A 19,089-nucleotide genomic window follows, 5' to 3' on the forward strand; every position below is an offset into this window, starting at 1 on the left:
ATCGCAGCCTACCAGCAGCAGCTCATTTCCAGCTACAACAAAAGGGCCAAGATCCGGCAGTTCCAACCCGGAGACCTAGTCCTAAGAAAAGCTTTCATCACTGCCCGCAGAGAAGGCTCGAAAAAAATGGACCCTATCTGGGAAGGTCCTTACAAGATCAGCAGTGTCGGCGGCAAAGGCAGTTATACTCTTGCTACCATGAATGATAAAGAGATCGAGAAGCAATGGAACGCCTACAATTTGAGGAAATACCATGTGTGATTTCACACTATATCAAGACCCGAAGACTCGAGCAGCTCAATGGGCACCACCTCGTAAACCGAGGATTATCCAATCATCATGCAGTTTTGCAACCAAGTTATTTGCTCATTTTATTTTTCAATAAAGAATTCAAAAGTAATTTGTAACTTGGCTTTAATATATGTCTACAACTACTTATTTCTTTCTGCACTTCAAAAGAAGATTACACCCCCCAAGGGACCAACTGTGCTCTCCAAGGCGGGAGGATAAACTCAACACTCCGAATATCCAGACGTGGATGAGCTTGGCTGCCCTAGAATAACTAGGTGCATGATGGCTTGCGCCAGGATTCCTAGAAGTAGCCACAATGGTCTGTTTCAAGGCTTAGCTAGTTGAAGGATTATGGGTCTATCGGCTTAATCCGCAGGGAACCGGGCCCTAGAGACGGAGGGGGCACATTATGCAGCACACCCAATGGGCGGCTGCCCTGGAAACCTAAAGTTGCTACCGAGTGCACTAAGGTAGCCTACGGATTTCCAGAAGACTGCCTACGGCTTGCCCTTCGAGCAGTAGAACCACGTTAGACTTATGCAACCGCACATTCTTGTGAAAGGTTAAACAAGTTAGCGTGCACACGCGAAGATTTTATCCACTACCAACATGCTACGTAGTCGATAAACTTCACCTCTGCCAAACGCAGAATAACCTACACCAAGTCCTAAAGTGTTGTGATACTTGCTACACAGCCTACGGAATTGGAAAGAGCCAAGGTTGAATAGCCAAGTGGTTACGCGGATTCGTCTGCTTCTGTAAGTAAGGCATCTGGCTGCCAACCCTATGGTTAACAACTTTGCAAAAGTTCTACATCAACACCTATGGCTGCATAGGCTATGTGGGCTTGTCTTCTTATAGAAAAGTAGCGCGCCTGCCACTGGCCTATAAGGACTAAAGGTTAAAAAAAAAAAAAAAAAAAAAAAAAGCAAGGATGGGAAAAGCAAAAAAAGCAAGTTTATTAAATTTTATAGCAAAATTGATAAACAACAAGCAAATACCGAAGGAGTTCAAGCAAAAGCAACAAAGGAAAGAAAAGGAAATCCTAAAAGCTATTTAGAAGACTACTCTTCAGTAGTTTGGACATCTCCTAAGTGCTCGGTCGTTACACCTTCAGCAGCCTTGGTGTTTTCAGCAACGGCATCCTCCGAATCTTTACCCTCGACTGCTCCAACCTGGGTATCAACTCCTCCAACTATTTCACCGATAGAAGACTCAAAGGTAAAATCGAGCAAGTCTTCTGGAGAAATAGAGAAGGTCTCGAAGTCTTTACCGGAAAACTCAAAGTCAGATGGCCGCCCATAGAGATGATCTACATAGCCCAACTTGTAGAAATCGGTTTGGTTCTGAATAAGCAAAGCCTCGAAACCATCTTTCTCACTCTTCAACTGCTCATTCTCCTCAAGCAGGCAAGCACGAACCCGCTGCAACTCTTCAATTTCTTTCTTCAAATTTTCGTTGGTCTTCAAAACACTTTGAAGTTCCGACACTTGAGGCTCAAGCTTGTCAACAACCTTTTTGAAGTGGATCGCTTGGTTGTAAGTAGCAATCAATTCTTCATCCTTTGCATAAGCAGCGGAGCGAAATTCAGATATGGAACGCTCAAGATCTTGAATCTGAGGTATGTAACTCTCAATTTCCTTCTCTGCACTTTCATTCTTTATTTGGATCGCATCAAGCCTAGTCTTCAAATCCATGATCTCCTGGTGAGCAGCCTCAAGCTGCAGAGAAGTGGGGGCAGAAGTATTAGATTCCTTTAAAGCAGCAAGCTCAGATTCCAATTTCTTGATTTTTTCGGCCGAGGAATAAGCTTCGGCAGCCATAGTTCTTGCCATCTCTTTAGCAGCCTTGGTGTCCTCTTGGTCAAGGAACATAGACTCGGCTGCCAGAATTGTTGTTTTCTGCATCATGGCTAGCAGAGCAGTCTTCCTATACTCGGGTGTGTGCTTTGCAAAAAGACTCGGACCAACAATCTCTTTGACGCCATCAACAAACTGGGCACATACATCCATGTCTTCAAGAAGATCTGGTTTCAAAAGCGCACAAATCTTAGCAGCCTCCCCAGAAACGGACTTGGCGGATTCTTCAAGCCTGCCTTAGCGAGCAGCTTCATTCTTATCAGCAGACGAGTTGGTTGCAGCAGCGGAGGAAGCAGTTTTTGGCGCCACTTTAGCAGACAGGGGCACCTTATCACTCTTCATAGTAGCAAGCCTCTTCAAGGGTAAGCCAGGTTTAGTCCCGGACGGATGCTTCGGCACAAACTTCGGTACCAAAGACACGGAAGAACTTTTACGCTGAGCAATTTTTTCAGCAATCGAGCTAGCAGCCTTCGAAGCAATAGGCGTTACCGGCACAAATGTAGCAGTTCGTTCTTTCTCGCCCTTAGAGGAAATCAGGTCAATCACAATCTTGGGAGCAGCCGGAGAATCCCCACGAGCAGTCTTCTTTTTCTTCTCAGCAGGCATCTCTTGAGCATGCGGGGAATGTTTCTTTTTCCCACCTTCGTTGATAGTAGGCTCCATCACAGTGATAGGACGAGCCATCGCGTCTGCCTTGATCCGTTTTATTTCTTCTTCTGGGGGCAGTCCACCTTTTTCCTTACGAATAGGACTAAGCAGCCAACGCCACTCACGATACTCGGAAGGGATACCCAGAGCGACATGTACTTTTTTCATGTCTGGAGAAACCCTAGGAGTTGGGCCAAATTCCGAATCTACAAAAAAAAAAAAAAAACGGAAGACAATCAGAAAATTGAAGAATAATTTGGCACTAAAGCAAAGCAGCCGAAAAGACTAGGCAGTCTGCTTACCAGATATGAAGACCGTTGATACACGCAGCTCGGGAGAAGAATCAGATTCCCATTCTTCACTTATCTCCAAAGTCTCTTTGGCCCAATCATGATCTCCTTTGCTCGAATTATCAAAAAGCTTATGACGAATTCGCAGTTGTCCAACTCCATCAATACGACCTATGTCAAAGAAATACCAAAATTCGTTGGTGGTTAGTCCCAAGTCAAAGAATTGGTTCAAATTGTGGAACCCCACCATCACTCGGACCGCATTCGGGGAACATTGGGCAGGCGCACATTTCATAGAGCAAAGCACTTCTTGGAAGAAACGCGGCATAGGGAAAGTAAACCCTAACACAAAATAGTAAGGATGGAACTTGATAGCTCTCCGAGTTCCACTGCATGGTTCCCGGCTGCTACCATCCTTAACTCGCCTCACACGCACTCCCGACGGAATGGCATGCCAATACGTTTCAAGAAAATCTCTAAACAAATTGTCGGAGCTAATCTTGAGGTGAGCAGCTTTGAAGTAGCCAATCTTGCTCAAAGACCCGCCTTGACGATACAACGGGGGCACACCATCATCATTCTTGCGGCTCGAGGAAGACATGCTTGAAAATTCTACAAAAGTACAAGGAAGATTTGTTAGAGAGTTGTTTTCAAAAAAAAAAAAAAAAGAAACAGCTCTCAGCAAAAAAAAAAAAAAAAAATGTTGAAAGCCGCAGGAACCCAGTCAAAGTGCCAGGCCCCACGGCTTGGCTAATCATCTACCCAGCAGCGCCCCAGCGCCCAGCAGAAAATATATATATATATATATATATATATATATATATATATATATATATATATATATATATATGTATATTTTTTCACGGCATTGCCATGCCATGGTTCACCAGCCCATCACAAGTCTCCGATTCCCATCAAGCCAAGAGTCAAGATCCAAAGATTCCAGAGAATCAAGAAGACAAGAAAAATAATTTTTTTCTTTTTCTTACCTAGAAACAACGAGAAGACAAAGCAAGCAACGAAGGACGGTACTTTGCACGGGCAAGATGTAGAAAATTGCTAGAGGAGGGGGAACAAATATCCTCTAAGTTCTTTCTCTCTTGCAAGGTAGAATAAATTTTTCTCTAAAAGTTGATTTGATAATCCACTTAAAGTGGATTTAAATAAACTTTGAGAGGGATTTATTTCCTTTTCCTAGAAGGATCTAATTTCCTATTAAAAGAGAGAATCAACAACAACATAGGAAGCAATTCAGAGTTACCTAAAGCGAGAAAATCTCTACACCTGTTGCACTTTTCTGCAAGCAGCCCAACAGGTGTGGGGGCATTTGTGGAGCCAAAAATATTCGCTAGGCGACACGTGGACTATTGGACAAAAGAGGACAAAAATACCCACGAAGCATACTAGGATTCCTACGTGCGAGCAGTGGGCAATCATCTTTCAATCAAGTCAAAAGTGCCCAAAAAAGGTAACAATTAAAAACCTCTTTTATCAAATCCTTTCTATAAGGTATTTCCCAAAACCTAGTATTTTCTATTTCATTATTTAGCTAATCAATTAGCTAAATAATATATACCTACCATGTCTCCTAAAATCATCCTTAATAGTCAATAAAATCACCCAATTAATAGCCCAAAACCGGCCCCCACTATTCACATCCTCATCTTTCCCATTTTCCTTATTAAAATAGTCAATCATTTTTATAACCACCCATTTATTCTTTTCATATTTAATTAGCCAATAAATTGGCAAATTAAACATGAAATTAACCCCCACAAAAAGCCTAAGGCCGGTTACTATTATTCAAAATAGGGCAAACCCTAACTCTATAAATAGACACATATTCTCACCAAAAATTCAGTCCAAACCTCTTGCAAAAAATCCCAAATACTCTAAACACTATTTCTCTCTAAAAATTCTAACTTTGGCATCGGAGTTTCTTCGGCCAAAGAGCCCCCCCCCATTCATCGTGGGCGCGTGAGGCATTTGGCCTTAACCTAAGGTGCTAGTTGTTTTGTAGGTGCAAAATCGTCCAAGATCGAGAAGGAGAAAATTTGCATCCTCAATAGCCTCGCCCTAGCAAAAGAGATTAGTTACAAACAATCATAAAACAAAATAACAAGGATAGAAAACACATTGAAAATAAACTTGAATCATCAAAAGTTGTGGGTTCTTCTCTCTGTGTTCTTCCCAAAGTAATGCGTTCTTTCCTCTTCCTTTTCTCCTCAAACTTTAATGGCTAAAAAGCCTTATTTATACTATTACATAAAATTAGGAAACATAATAGAATAAGATAACTAGGAAATACATTCCTATTCTAACTTTGGGAAATCTGTCTAGCCACAAAGAATCCCACGTTTCTGGATTTTTAAGGCTCCAAAATAGGCCCAAAATGACTTGAATTAAAGCTTGAGATGCTCCGAACATAATTGTAGAAGACCTCGAACCCAAAAGATATAATAATGGATGCCAAAAAAGCCCAAATAAGCACAAAACGTAACTTTGGCAGCACTGCATGCTGCTTCTTTATTTCATCGCAAAAAATAAACTGCTTGGTATAAAAATCTGAAACTTTGATATGAACAAGTTCACAGGCTTACGAACATCCTCAAATTGGAATCATTCCAAAATTTGTCCATTTGGTTACTTTTTGCTCAAGATGAAGTCAAATGTCTTACATTGGAATTATAATTCAAAGTATCAAAATTCTCACAAAATAATCAATAAATTAATACTAAAATTAGGATAAAATATATAGTATAATATCGACTCATCACTGATATTTGTGTTAAGTACTTAGGAAAATGATTGACCGGTGGAGCAGTCCCCAAACCGGTGTTTGTTCGAGAATGAAATCTTATTGGAACTTGAAATTAAAGAAAGTAGAAGCCACATGTTTTGGTATGCATGATGCATCCACACCCAACGTATGAAATGAAACAAACATATGCACGTGAGATATGTGAAACATACGAAATACGTGAAACATGCAAACTACTAATGCAAAAATGAAAGAGCCAAGTTAAGATTAGTAGTAAGAGAAAAACTTGCATAAATCAATTCACCCGTGGCAGCTGAAAAAGCTGTTGGGAGAGCCTCCGATGTTTCTTTGGCTGCCCGGGTAGTAACAAATTCGTGCATATAAGGTGTTCCGCAATATGTCTGAGTAAAACTCGGCATTGCCGTTGTGTGCGCTGCTATAGACATTATCAACGTTTTCGGCATATGACCACATACTCGCTCTAAAGTTGTTCCCATTTGTCAACAGCCATGCCGCATGACGGTGCAAATGATTCTATCCCACCAATTGTTGGACAAAGTATCACACTAAAAAATTTGTGTTGTTTTGGTACAAAAAATTTGCTTCTTGTGCGTCTATTTCATGATTTTGTTAATTGCGTAAATTATAATAATTGTCTCTTAACTTTAACCTAATTAGAACAATAGTCCCTCAATTAAAAATTCATTATCATTAGTCCCTCAACTCATTAAAACGTGCAACTGTGATCCTTTTCGTCAACTCCGTTCAAATTTCCGTCAAAATGATTCACATGCCATGCACGTGAGGCTAAATCAAGGGGCAAATATGAAAAATCAAATAAGAAAAATTGTAGCAATGGTCCTTCAACTTTAATTCAGCTGGATAAATGATCACTTAACCCAATTGGAGCAATGGTTCCTCAACTTTAACCCAATTGTAGCAATGGTTCTCCCAATATAATTCATTTTGACAGAATTCTGATGGAGATTACGAAAAAGATCATAGCTAAACGTTTTGATGAAGTTGAGGGACCAATAGTAATAAATTTTTAGTTAAAGAACCTATGCTCCAATTTAATTAAAGTTAAGGAACTATTGTTACAATTTACTCTTTGTTAACCATCAGAACAAAAAAATAAAATAAATAACAAATTGGTATATGAATAGGAGTGTAGGAGAAACAAACACGTGACGTGGGGGATGGTGGTGCTGTTGGCGCAAGCCGCTGTGGTTAGGAAGTAGAAGAGCCACATGCCCATCAGCCCATGCACGTGGACTTGGCATTCTATTGCATTCTTTTTTAGGAAAATTAATGAAAACAATTTAAAAAAAATAATTGAGTTTTAACGATAAGGATAAAATAAATAGTAAAGCGAATAGTAATATGATTGACTTTTTAGTGTAAAAATATGATTTTTCGTTAAAATAAACGATACCGAAAACTTTTCGTTAAAATTCCCTTCTTTTTTCAATCAAATTCTCCCTATCACGTGGCTGGCTGACTGGCTGGTTCACATGCTTTACATTTTTCATATTCCAAACACACGAGCTTTGTTTTGGTTTTGCTTTTGGTATACAAATCGTGACGGACTGAAGTTTCTGCTGACGAGTAGCACACTACTTAAATAAGTCAAAAACAAAACACACAACAAATCAATAATGCTAGAAAATCACCTTTTAATTAATTTCTGTCTGATGTGTGGTAAGTGATATATAAATATCATGTCAACAACTTTTTGTTTACATAATATATGATTCGTTCTTTTTGACAAAAGAAAGAAGTTGATATGTCCTTGCCAAGCAATGTATATGCTATTTTATATGTTTCGAGCGTAACCTGGTGGTGAAGATGAGTAGTAAAGAAACGAAATAGCTAAACTACAGTAATTGTAAGATCCCACATTGCCCAGGGGTGAGGATCCTGTAAGTCGTATATGTATATTCTCATCTCTACTTAGCACGAGACTTTTTGGGAGCTCACTGGTTTTGGGTTCCATCAGAACTCTGAAGTTAAGCGAGTTGACGAGAGAGCAATCCCATGATGGGTGACCCATTAGAAAGTTCTCGTGTGAGTTTTTAGAAACAAAACTGTGAGAGCATGGTCGAGGCCCAAAGCGGACAATATCATGCTACGACGGAGTTGAGCCCAGGATGTGGTGGGAACCCGGACCGGGATGTGACAATAATTAATTACAGAAAACAAACAATGAATATGAATGTGGTAATGAAACCAAACTAATTAGCAATGTGTGCTAAAAAAATATGGTCATTTGCGACCAACTTTTTCCAAGAACCTACGAACACCCTTGAAAAAATCATTATTTCTGACCAAAAATTATGCTTCGTCGAAAGTAGTTTGACAAGAGGCGTTATATTTTCTACACTCAAAATGCCCTTGGAAAAGGGTTCTATTGCTCCCAGAAATAGCTATTTTTTGGAGGGAATTTTTGGCGCCACATTTATTTACAATGAAACTTGTATTCATCGGTAATAGTTGTATTTTTTTCAAGGGTGTGTTTAAATTGTCGCAAATAATTGTTTATTTCTAAGGGAAACAAGTGGTTGTCAATAGTAAGTTCTTTATTTTCGAAGGTTATTACTTGTTGTCAGAATATTAGTTGTTGTCGGAATTGATTGTGTATTTGCGAGAGGAACTACATGCCGTAAAAAACGATTATCTATTTACACTTTACTTATTTTTTAATTCTATTATAAGACGTGGGATAAATTTTACATGGGATGTTCAAATCAACTTGTGTACATCAAAAAGATTGGTAGGCTGACAATTTTAGAGTTAATCTAGCAAAGTTTTTTACTCTCTTACTCGTAAATATTTTATTCTTAATATCACATACGTGAGATTAAAAAAATTCCAAAGCAATTTTAAGATACCAAAGCACATGAAAAAATTCATAATAATTAATTTACAAGTGTGAAAAATGTGAAAAAAAAAAATAATGCAAACGCTCATAATAATTAATGCAGAAGTGTGAAAAATGTAAAAAAAATATATATACAATCACTCGTAATAACAAGCTTTACAACTTTCGTGAAGGGGTCAAATTCGAAATCTGACACCAGAATCCATAAATCCTAGATTTGTATTTAACTGTTGATTGTCATTTACGCTTTATTTTTCTCATTGGATTTTGTTTTTTGAAAACATGATCTTTTTAGCGGATGCAAACAAATGAACGGTTTAGATCGTTGATATCATGTTCCGATGTTTACGGTTAACTGAAATATAAGTCGATGTTATATAGTTTCTATAGACTTTATAAACTCAAAGTAATAATTTTACTAACCGTAAAAATCTGAACGTGATATCAATGATCCAAACCATTCATGCTTTTGAATTCACTAGAAGATTATGTTTTCTAAACAGAAAATTTGAGAAACGAAATTATGTGAGAACAATGGAGCGTAAACGTAAACGTAAACGATAATCAACGGCTAAAATTTAATCTACGGTTTATGAGTTGATAGTGGCGAATTTCGGAGTTGACCTCTTCACAAAAATTGTAAAGATTGTCATCATGAGCGTTTGTATATTGTTCTTATATTTTTTACACTTCGACATTAATTTAAAAACTTTACTACAATAATAACCGTAGGTTTTAATCTCACTTATGTGAGATTAAATCCTTACCGTGTGTTTTGGAGAGCTGCCAAAATTTTGGCATGGCGCCTTTATTTTTAGCTCTCTATTTTCAAAATTTTGGAATGGTGCTCAAAAACTTAACTCTCTATTTCCAAAGAGAGCGCCGATTATCTTTTTCTCGCAACTTCTCTGTATTTCCTTTTCAGAAACAAAACCCTAGCATCCATCCTCCATCCTGTAGTAGGCATACGTGATGATGATAGAAACCATGAAATCCTCACACATGTTGTTTTTCAGTTTATATCTTATAAGGTCTGACATATATATTTCGAGTCTCGCCTAAATTTGAGATTTAGAAGCAGAAAATGAGAAGGCTAAGAGGATGGTTAAGGACGTGGCAACCTACTTCTCTATGACTTTGGGGGCTTTTGTGTTCTGGCAATCCATGGATGAAGTCCACGTCTGGATTGCTCTGCATTAGGACCAAAAAGGTAAAAATCTCTTCTTTCTCATGCTGCAGGTGCAATTTTTCTTTTAGATTGGACTTATAATTTGGGTGATTAGCAATTTTTTTAAAGAATTCGATTGAATTTCATCACCTTAAGCGCAGAATTGAGAGGCTTCTCATCGAATGGCTCAATTATGGTGGAAAAATCCGATTTTTAGGAAATTGGCATGAAATTTGGTGGTAAGGTTACAGGGAAATGGGGAGTTGGCGATGCTGTAGAATTGGGGAGGAAATCAGGGGTGGGAGGAGAAAAACCAACCAGGTATACCTCTGTTATTTCGATTATTCAGTTGAAAGATTGGAATTTTTTGTTTATGTTTGGCCAGCCTCTTAGTTTCAGCTAAACTTCTGCAGGAAAGCCGTTTATGTGTTTACAATTTTAGGTTTGTAGCTGAAAGTGGTGTTTTTTTTGTTTACATACATCTTCGATAAGATTTTGTGTTAAAAGTGGCGACGGCGAACTCTGTGTGCGGAGAAATTTTTAGTTGTGACGGGAACACAAGTGGTACATCACGTGTTTTAATAGGAGTGGTGAGAAATTTTATTTTTTAAGTTATTAACTTTTTAGTACACATATCTTACCATTTGTGTAGTAACACGTGGTATACCATCTCGTGTACCGATCACACCGAAAAATCTCTCCTCTGTGTGGCTTAGACTATAATTAGCACATTTCTGCTATTGGTTCTCACTTTCGGTGTTTTGATTTTTTCGTAGTGAAGGTGCCTAAGGAAAGGGTCAAGGATAAGGATGAGTGAGCAGAGAATCCAAGCCTTTGTGACTTATATTCAAATATCTGCAATGTGTCCGGCGGTAGACTGGTAATAGTTTCATGATTATTCAGTGATGGTGTTAATCTTTATTTCATATCTGTTATTTTTAAAGTTCTCCTTCTCTTTACTGGTTTTCAGGTTTTACTTGTGGAATAATAAATGACAAGGAGCTTGAGGTACCTCATAACTTTTTTTCATTTATAGTATGCATATTTTTTAACATGCCTTTGCATTTGTTTATTATAAGTGTTCTCATTGTCACAGAATTACTCATTGTTAATAGTCCCTCTACTACTGTCTCCTTTAAATTTTATAACTTGTTGATTTGGGCAGTTACTTGTGCATTTGCCTTAAAGGATTTATTTTTGCAGACCTGATTGGCTTTAGCTCTGTTGGGGAGTTTTTCTGTACCACTTTCACTGGGAGGAAAAATGGCTGCCATGAAATTGTGATCTAAAATTGATGCTTTCCATAGACAAGGATATGAGACAAGGACAGGCCTGGCAAGCAACCTATCATCTTTAATTTGACATTTGTTTTCACAGATACACACATATATATTCTTTGAATTGTTCTGATATTGGTATCCTAATTAAACTTGTGGTTGTGTGGTTTTGGTGTAGTGAGATATGAGGAGTGATCAAGGAGCTACGTAAACTGTAGCGAGCTGCATGAAGTAGTGAGATACATGAAGGAGTTATATGAATGAGTGATGAAAAAGTTATATGAAGGAGTGATGAAGGAGCTACATACACTGTATGTACAAAAGGGAATATGCTTTTACCTGCACGTCTTCAAAAGAATTCAAGTTTGCATTTTCGAAGTTTAAGACTAGTGTTAATATGTTCAAACACATATCTTAGGTTTGTAATAAATGTATTGGCTTTACCACATTGATCTTATATACATTTGTTTTTATTAATGATAATACAAAATATTCTTTAAACAATGCTCAGTGGAATTTTTACCAAAAAGCATATATTTCTTGCCTCAATTTCCATTGGAAATGTCTATTATTATTTTTTTTCTGATGAAAATAATATTTGTGACACACTATAGTAGTAGTTAAGGGTTGAAAATTGTAATTGCAACGATTGTGTACTCACAAATAAAAGTTATTTTGTTGGAAAAAAAATTTCAGACACAATTATTTGGTCGGAACAACATCATCGCAAAAAACATGTCGTCTTTTGGAAAGTAATTTCGACAACTATATAATTATTTACTACCACATTTCCATGTCAAAAATAAAATAAGTTTGTTATTTTGAAAATTTATTTCCGACGAAAAGCTAACTACTAACGACAAGTCTTGTGCGTCGATAATAAAGTATTCTTGACGACTAGTTGGAAAAATAAAAATTTTGAACGGGACAATTTGCGACACCCAACGAGGACTTTTTTCCCATAAAAATAAGTATTTATGGTGGCATAATACCTTTTTCAATAGCAATTGACCCTTGCTAATGACACTTCATTTTGTGGTGGTGTTGCATGCTTTTGCTAGAGTTGAGTAAACTAAACATTGGGCGGGACAAAAGTCCTACGTGCATAATTACATAAAATGGCAAGATAATGACATAAGCTTACAATGTTGCACATGTACAAAGTGGAATCATGCTGACATTAATATTTAGGAACTTCGAGTAATGATCAACTGGTGGAGCAGTCTTTAAATTGATTTTGGTTCGAGAATGAAATCTTATTGGAATTTAAAAGTAAAAAAATAAAAAAATAAAAAAATAAAAAAAAGAAGAAGAAGTCAATAAAGTCTTTCCCTATTTGCTCGGGTGGCCTACTGGGAGAGTATGAAGGAGGCCGGCGACCACGTCCTACAAATTAAGACATGATGTCAGCATGTGAACCAAATTAGGGTTGAGATAATGGTCAGCTAACAGCGTCAAAGCTTATTTTCGTCATATTAAGTTTATAATTTACGTGACAGATGCTCTAATTAGGCGAATAGTTTTTACTTTTCAAATTCAAAGCTTTTGCTGCCTACTTAAAAAAATTAGGGGTCGACTACGGTAATGTTTTCTTTGTTTTTGTATCCGGCGGGTAGGATTATGAGGGAACATATCACTATTAAACGCTGGTATAAAAAAAATGACTTGAAAATATGGAAATTACAGGGTCCACGTCCACCCACCAACAACAGAGCAGACCGGTGACCCGCAAGTGAGTTGATGCTAATGCTACCAAACCCCTTCGCCACCATTTTTATACCAACGTGGTTGGTAGCATGTGGAACAGTCACAGCCTCTTGGCATTCTTATCCGTATTCCACTGCCACGTTGACCATTCATTTTAATATAAGAAAATTAATGTAAATGGTTTGAAAACTTTGAGATTTAATTATAAAAACAAAATAAATAGTAAAGTGAATAGTACCATAATTGACTTTTTAGTGTAAAAATATGATTTTTCGTTAAAGTGAGCAGTACTGAGAGCTTTTCGTTAAAGCTCCCTTTAATATATAACAAGTACAAGTTATGGAATCCGGATTCTCTTTCTGAGCATTATGAAGATTCTTAAATCGTATTCGTTCATCGTACATCGTGATGTCAGAAATCATTTTAAATATTTTTATTTAAAATTAAACACAAACAGTACCTGAAAAAAACTGACCGCACGATGTAAAATGAACGGACACAATTCACCGATCTCTAAGATCCTCACCAAAAGATTTCGAAAAGGACCCTATTGGCAAATTATGTAGTCCGTCGCATTACCAATCACATCAAGTGACCCAATAGTATAGTACGGATTGCGAATTTTCAATAAAAAAAAATATGAGAGATTTCGAGTTTGAAACCCTGAGCTGATAAAGCTGCTGAAATATAGGTATGAGTAGAGTGAAATTCCCAATAACTTCTCTGAGCTCAATAAAAAGATAAATGTAATTTGTAACCAATTGTCCTCCTTTAAAAATAAAATAAAATAACAAAAAAAATTTGCTTTACCATCACTACCGAATTCTGGTACACTACAAAATAGAATACGCTCTGTGGCACATCGCTTTAAAAAAACGTTGTGTTTGCAGAGAGGCGTGGAGAGAGAGAGAGAGGAGAGAGAGAGGAGAGAGAAAAGAGAGAGAAACACCATAGCCTGAAAAAAAGTCTCAAATCTCTCAGTCGTCGATCTTGCTTCTGGTAATACGTATAGGTACGTGCCCCGCTCGTCATTCCAATATTCCTCCAATCCAAATTGTTGATGTCAAATGTTTGTTTGTTGCGCCGCCGCTTTTCTTTTAGATTTGTACCACATTATTTTCGAGATTGATTGAATAGTTTTAATCTGATTGCGGTGGCGGTGGAATCACAGCTGTTGAGCTGCTTGTCTTGTTTGAGGGAGCATGAGTATGGAGGCGGCTACGGTTGCGCCGAGATTGCAAATTTCAACATGGGTGGATTCCGACAAGGTTGCGAGGAGGCTGCGGACGCGCTCGGCGGCCTCCTTCTCTCCGAGATTGAAGGACCGAAACATGACCCAGGTGCTGCTGCCTCACCTACCAACCTCAAAAGTCTCCAATCGACAACGACATGTCGCCTTGGAGGTTTCATGCTCTTACAATAACTTTCCAGGTAACTTGTTCAGCCAATTCAATTCAATATGTTTATTGAACTTTGGTAATGTTTAATCTTGATTTGTGATGTTTATTTGGTGATTGAATCAAATTCCCCATCTCCTTTTTTATTACCAAAGTTAATTAATCTCAACCTTGGTGTTGAAATTGCATAAGATGAAGGATTAAAGACAAAAAATGTAATGAATGTATCGAAGAAAGAATTACTGTTTAGCATGGCCCAGATTTCGTGGGCCGTGCAAAATTTATAAAAGCCCCCTCTTAAGATAGTTTTCCAATAAAAGGGAGACAATCTAAATTGCATGTTATCTAGGTTCAATTTCTGACGCTGACAAAAATTTATAAAAAGCCACCGCTGCTTTTTGATGAAGGAAAAGTAATCAGATTTGAAACTAGTTTTGTTGCATTGAGTCCTGAGTAAGTTGCCAGAGTTGAAACGTGGTTATCATAATCGTCGTCGTCTACCTAACTGATGTTAGGTGTGCACCATTTACTTTAAGAAAAGGCCTAATCGGATGAATGGTCATAAGCTATTCGGATGATAGCTCTTGTGGTAAAAAAATTCGGATTTAAACCTCTGTGGTCTAAGTCTGTTAGGATTTATACCCTTCTGTTAAATAACGTGACTGCTAAATGTCTGCCACGTGACAAAAATAATAATTTTTAAACTTTTTTTTTAAAAAACCTGAATTTTTACAAAAAAAAAAAAAAAAAAAAAAACCAGATCTGCAGAAGAAGAACAAGCTCCCTCCGCCCTCCGCCCGTTCCCCCCCCCGGCCGGACTTCTTCTCCTTCTTCTTCTTCTTCTTCCCGCCGGAGACCAGCTCCCCCCCGCCGGAGCCCTCTCCCCGCGCGACCCTCCTCCCTCTCCTTCTTCCTTCTTCTTCTTTTTCCCGCCGGAGACCAGCTCCCCCCCTTGCCGGTCTCCCCGCGCGACCCTCCTCCCTCTCCCTCTTCCTTCTTCTTCTTCTTCTTCCCGCCGGAGACCAGCTCCCCCCCTCGCCGGAGCCCTCTCCCCGCGCGACCCTCCTCCCTCTCCCTCTTCCTTCTTCTTCTTGCAGATCTGGGTTTTTTTTTTTTTTTTTTAAATAAAAATTATTATTTTGCCACGTGGCAGACATTTGGCAGCCACGTGGCATATATGTGGCAGCCACGTCAGCATTATTTAACAGAAGGGCATAAATCCTAATAGACTTAGACCACAGGGGCTTAAATCCTAATAGACTGTGATCACATGGGTTTAAATCCGAATTTTTTTACCACAGGCTATCATCCGAATACCTTATGACCACGGGGACCATTTACTTAAGAAAAATCTCAATAATAGTAATTTAGCCTCAGCGATGACAAGCTTTATGACTGTGACGCACATTCATTTTTAACCCAACTTAATTTCCAAATCAACTTGAAAACGAGAATGGAAATAATTTGTTATCACTGAATTTATTGTTTATAATTTCATATAGCGGAACAGAATTGGTTCTCTTTTGAAATCCTGGAGTGTGATGCCCTCAAGGCTTGACAATCTGTTTTAATGAGGTTTCACAATAACAGAAAATCTTACTTGTCATCTGGAAATATCTTTACGCAATCTATTTTCTTTCTGAGTATTGAATTCTCATTTAAAATCTCACTTGTGTAGCTTCGACAGTGGAATCTGGAAATTTTCATACTCTCGATGAATCGCTGGTTTTGAAGGTACGTGTCATACACCTTTTTCTAGTTTGTTTGGGCCGTGAAATTCTGTAAATCAAACCCCTTTCCGTCTTAATAAATAACAGAATCTGTCTTCTGTCAAATGAGAATGTGAACTCTGGTCCAAAGATAAATCAAAACCATATATTTTACTTATTTATTTGTTTAGGTGTGTGGCACACACATGCATATGTCTAACTAGATTTAATAAAATTGCAGAATAAGGCACTAGCAATCGAGCCATATTTGAATGGACGTTGTATATATCTTGTTGGTAGGTCTCTCTATAAGCCTTTATATATAGTCTAGGATTTAATTACTGTGCACTTAATAAACTAATTCTGAGTTGCAGGTATGATGGGATCTGGGAAAACAACCGTTGGCAAGATCATGGCACAAGCACTTAGTTATTCATTCATTGATAGGTATGTAATCTGCCTACTTTCGAGTTTGGTCTTTATAGACAAAATGCATACTCTGTTGGGATTGCATAAAGGATGAGAGGAAGGACAAAGAGTTCTTTTTTGTCAATTATCTCATTTTTCCAAGTCTATCTGAAGCCTTAATGGCGTATTTAGGTTACTTCTTACTAAACAGAATTCTGTATTTTGGTACATTCTTGTGGATGCTCTAGTGATTCATTGGTGGAGCATGATGTTGGTGGAACTTCCGTAGCTGAGATTTTCAAACTCTATGGAGAGGGATTTTTCAGAGATAAGGAGGTAAAATATTCCTGTTGATTCATTTTCTGCAGATTTCATGGTTGGAGACTGTTACCTAGTGTTTCATGATATACTAAGAGAAATATGTCTGATTAGCAGTCAGAACTCAAAACTACCTATTTTTTTGTTTTCTGTATTATTGTGAAACAACATTAAGGTAATCAGCTTGTAATTTCTAAAATTGGTGTCATACATACATACATACGTACATACATGTCTGAAAGTGAAACATTCTTAGTAGTTGTCCATTCAATATAGTTTTTTTTTTTTTTTTTTCCGAAGACATTCAATATAGTTGACGGTAAAGAAACACAAAAGTTCCACTATGCAGCCTATTAATGTAGTTATGCACTGTAGATTGATTATTTTTTTTTGGCACTCTTCTCTCTTCCATTACTGCAATTATGGTATATAATTATACTTATTTCTTTTAGACTGAGGCGCTACGTAAACTGTCTTTGATGCATCGTTTAGTTGTTTCTACGGGTGGAGGTGCAGTTGTACGCCCTGTCAACTGGTTAGTGGTAACACAATTTTCTATGTTTTTGAATTATCTGAATATTATGTTAACTTTGTTAATAACTTACTATGCGCATATTGGTGCATCAGGAAGTGTATGAAGAAGGGGATTAGTGTGTGGTTAGATGTTCCCTTGGAAGCCTTGGCTCAGAGAATTGCAGCTGTGGGAACTGGTTCTCGGCCCCTTTTGCATCACGGGTCAGGGGATGCATACAGAAAAGTAAGCCATTTATTTATAGCTGAAATTGTCACTAAAATAATCCTTAATTTTATGATTGGTCTATCAAACGAAAAGGAACCAACTCATTGGTATGTTGACACTTTGCCTTCCATGCAGACTTATATGCGTCTGACTAGTCTTTTTGAAGAGAGAGGTGATTCATATGCCAATGCCAATGCTAGGGTTTCCTTGGAAAGTATGCAGCCTTTTGGCTTTAATTCTTGTCTTGACATAGTAAAATTAATAAACGAAAGAGTTTCACTTGTAAGATATTGATACCTTACATTATTTGTTGTGCAGATATTGCAGCCAAATTGGGTTATAGAGATGTATCCAATCTCACACCTACTGCCATTGTGATTGAGGTTTCCTCTCTTTCTCTCTCTCGATCTGCATTCCGATATAAAAATAACATTAACTAATCATCCTTTTTAAAACAAAAAAGGGGCCACGCCTGTTGGGGACTGCTTTTGTAATAATCACTTCTACCCCTAAGTGCTTTTGCTAAAAGCGTGTCAAATTTTTCAATAAAAGTCCAAGTGCTTGGGTAAAGAAGCTTTGAAAGTGGCTTTATAACCCAGAGGGAGGTTTAATGTTTTCTCCAAAGAGTTAGCTAGAAACAGTTTAGTTTTCCTGAAGTGCTTTTTGCCCTTCAGTAAGCATTGCGAAATAGGCCTTAAATGTTGCAGCATTATCATTACTCGGTTACAAATTATGTGCTGTTTTGCATGAAGTTATCTATAACCTATTCTTATCGCTTAGTTTTACTGTACCCTTTGCCAGGCGCTTGAACAAATTGAAAGCTATCTGAAGGAAGAACACAGGCATGCACATATTACGTTCTAAGACGGCAGAACTTCCGTGTTGCATTCTTGTGGTATATTTATTATTTTCCTTTGCAAACATGTTAAGTTTCTCTAGTAACGAAAGATGGTGTGGTCTTGTGTTTATTGTGTTAATGGGGATTTGTCATGCAAAAGTTAGCAGCAAACAAGTATTGTAAGATTTTGAATGTAATGTTAAGTACGCTGTTGCTGTATGTATATGTTGTAGCTGTATAACGTTAATTTCTGTACGCTGTTCTAGTAAATTATGGGAACAAATTTTCTCCTTGAGCAATGAAGTCGTAGCCAAATTTTTTTGCAGATGAAACCCTTGATTGTTGACTGAATTTTGAAATGGATGTTGTGAATGTTCCCTAAGTTGCGGTTGGTTCATTTTTACTTTTCGCAGTGGCAGAAAACAATCGTTCTTATGCATTTTGATTGGGTTTATCCCCCACCAATCTCCCTCCTAACAAGAAACTTTCAGGAACTAAAACTAGAGTTCGGAATAGGGTTTGCCGTTGATATTTCTAACAAATTAATTTTTTTTCTACTTGTAAAATATATATATTTTCGGTATATGCTACAGTTGGGTCATTAAGAAGGAATAATGCTCTAACAAAGACCTTTGTATAGAAACAACATTTAACATTACTGTAGACATTGAAATTTCGGTGAAATAAGTATTGACAATTGTATTAAAATTACAACCCCCATTTATTTCACCTACAACACACACTCATCCCACCTACAAAATCCACTTACTTCACCAAACAAATGGATGGTGGTGATTC

The 19,089-nt window shown here is 37.6% G+C and overlaps 1 protein-coding gene across 1 annotated transcript; it reads left to right on the forward strand.

Moving 5' to 3' along the window:
- Positions 1–13,697: 13,697 nt before the first annotated feature.
- LOC126604887 (shikimate kinase, chloroplastic) lies at positions 13,698–18,623 on the forward strand. The gene is made up of 11 exons (XM_050272213.1): positions 13,698–13,894; positions 14,054–14,313; positions 15,958–16,013; positions 16,230–16,284; positions 16,363–16,435; positions 16,645–16,732; positions 17,167–17,249; positions 17,342–17,471; positions 17,589–17,667; positions 17,772–17,836; positions 18,255–18,623. The coding sequence occupies exons 2-11, from the start codon at positions 14,085–14,087 to the stop codon at positions 18,315–18,317; spliced, it is 921 nt and encodes a 306-aa protein (XP_050128170.1). The 5' UTR covers positions 13,698–13,894; positions 14,054–14,084; the 3' UTR covers positions 18,318–18,623.
- The last annotated feature ends 466 nt before the right edge of the window (positions 18,624–19,089 follow it).

Source organism: Malus sylvestris, chromosome 15 (genome assembly GCF_916048215.2).
Source record: "Malus sylvestris chromosome 15, drMalSylv7.2, whole genome shotgun sequence".
Lineage (NCBI taxonomy): Eukaryota > Viridiplantae > Streptophyta > Magnoliopsida > Rosales > Rosaceae > Malus > Malus sylvestris.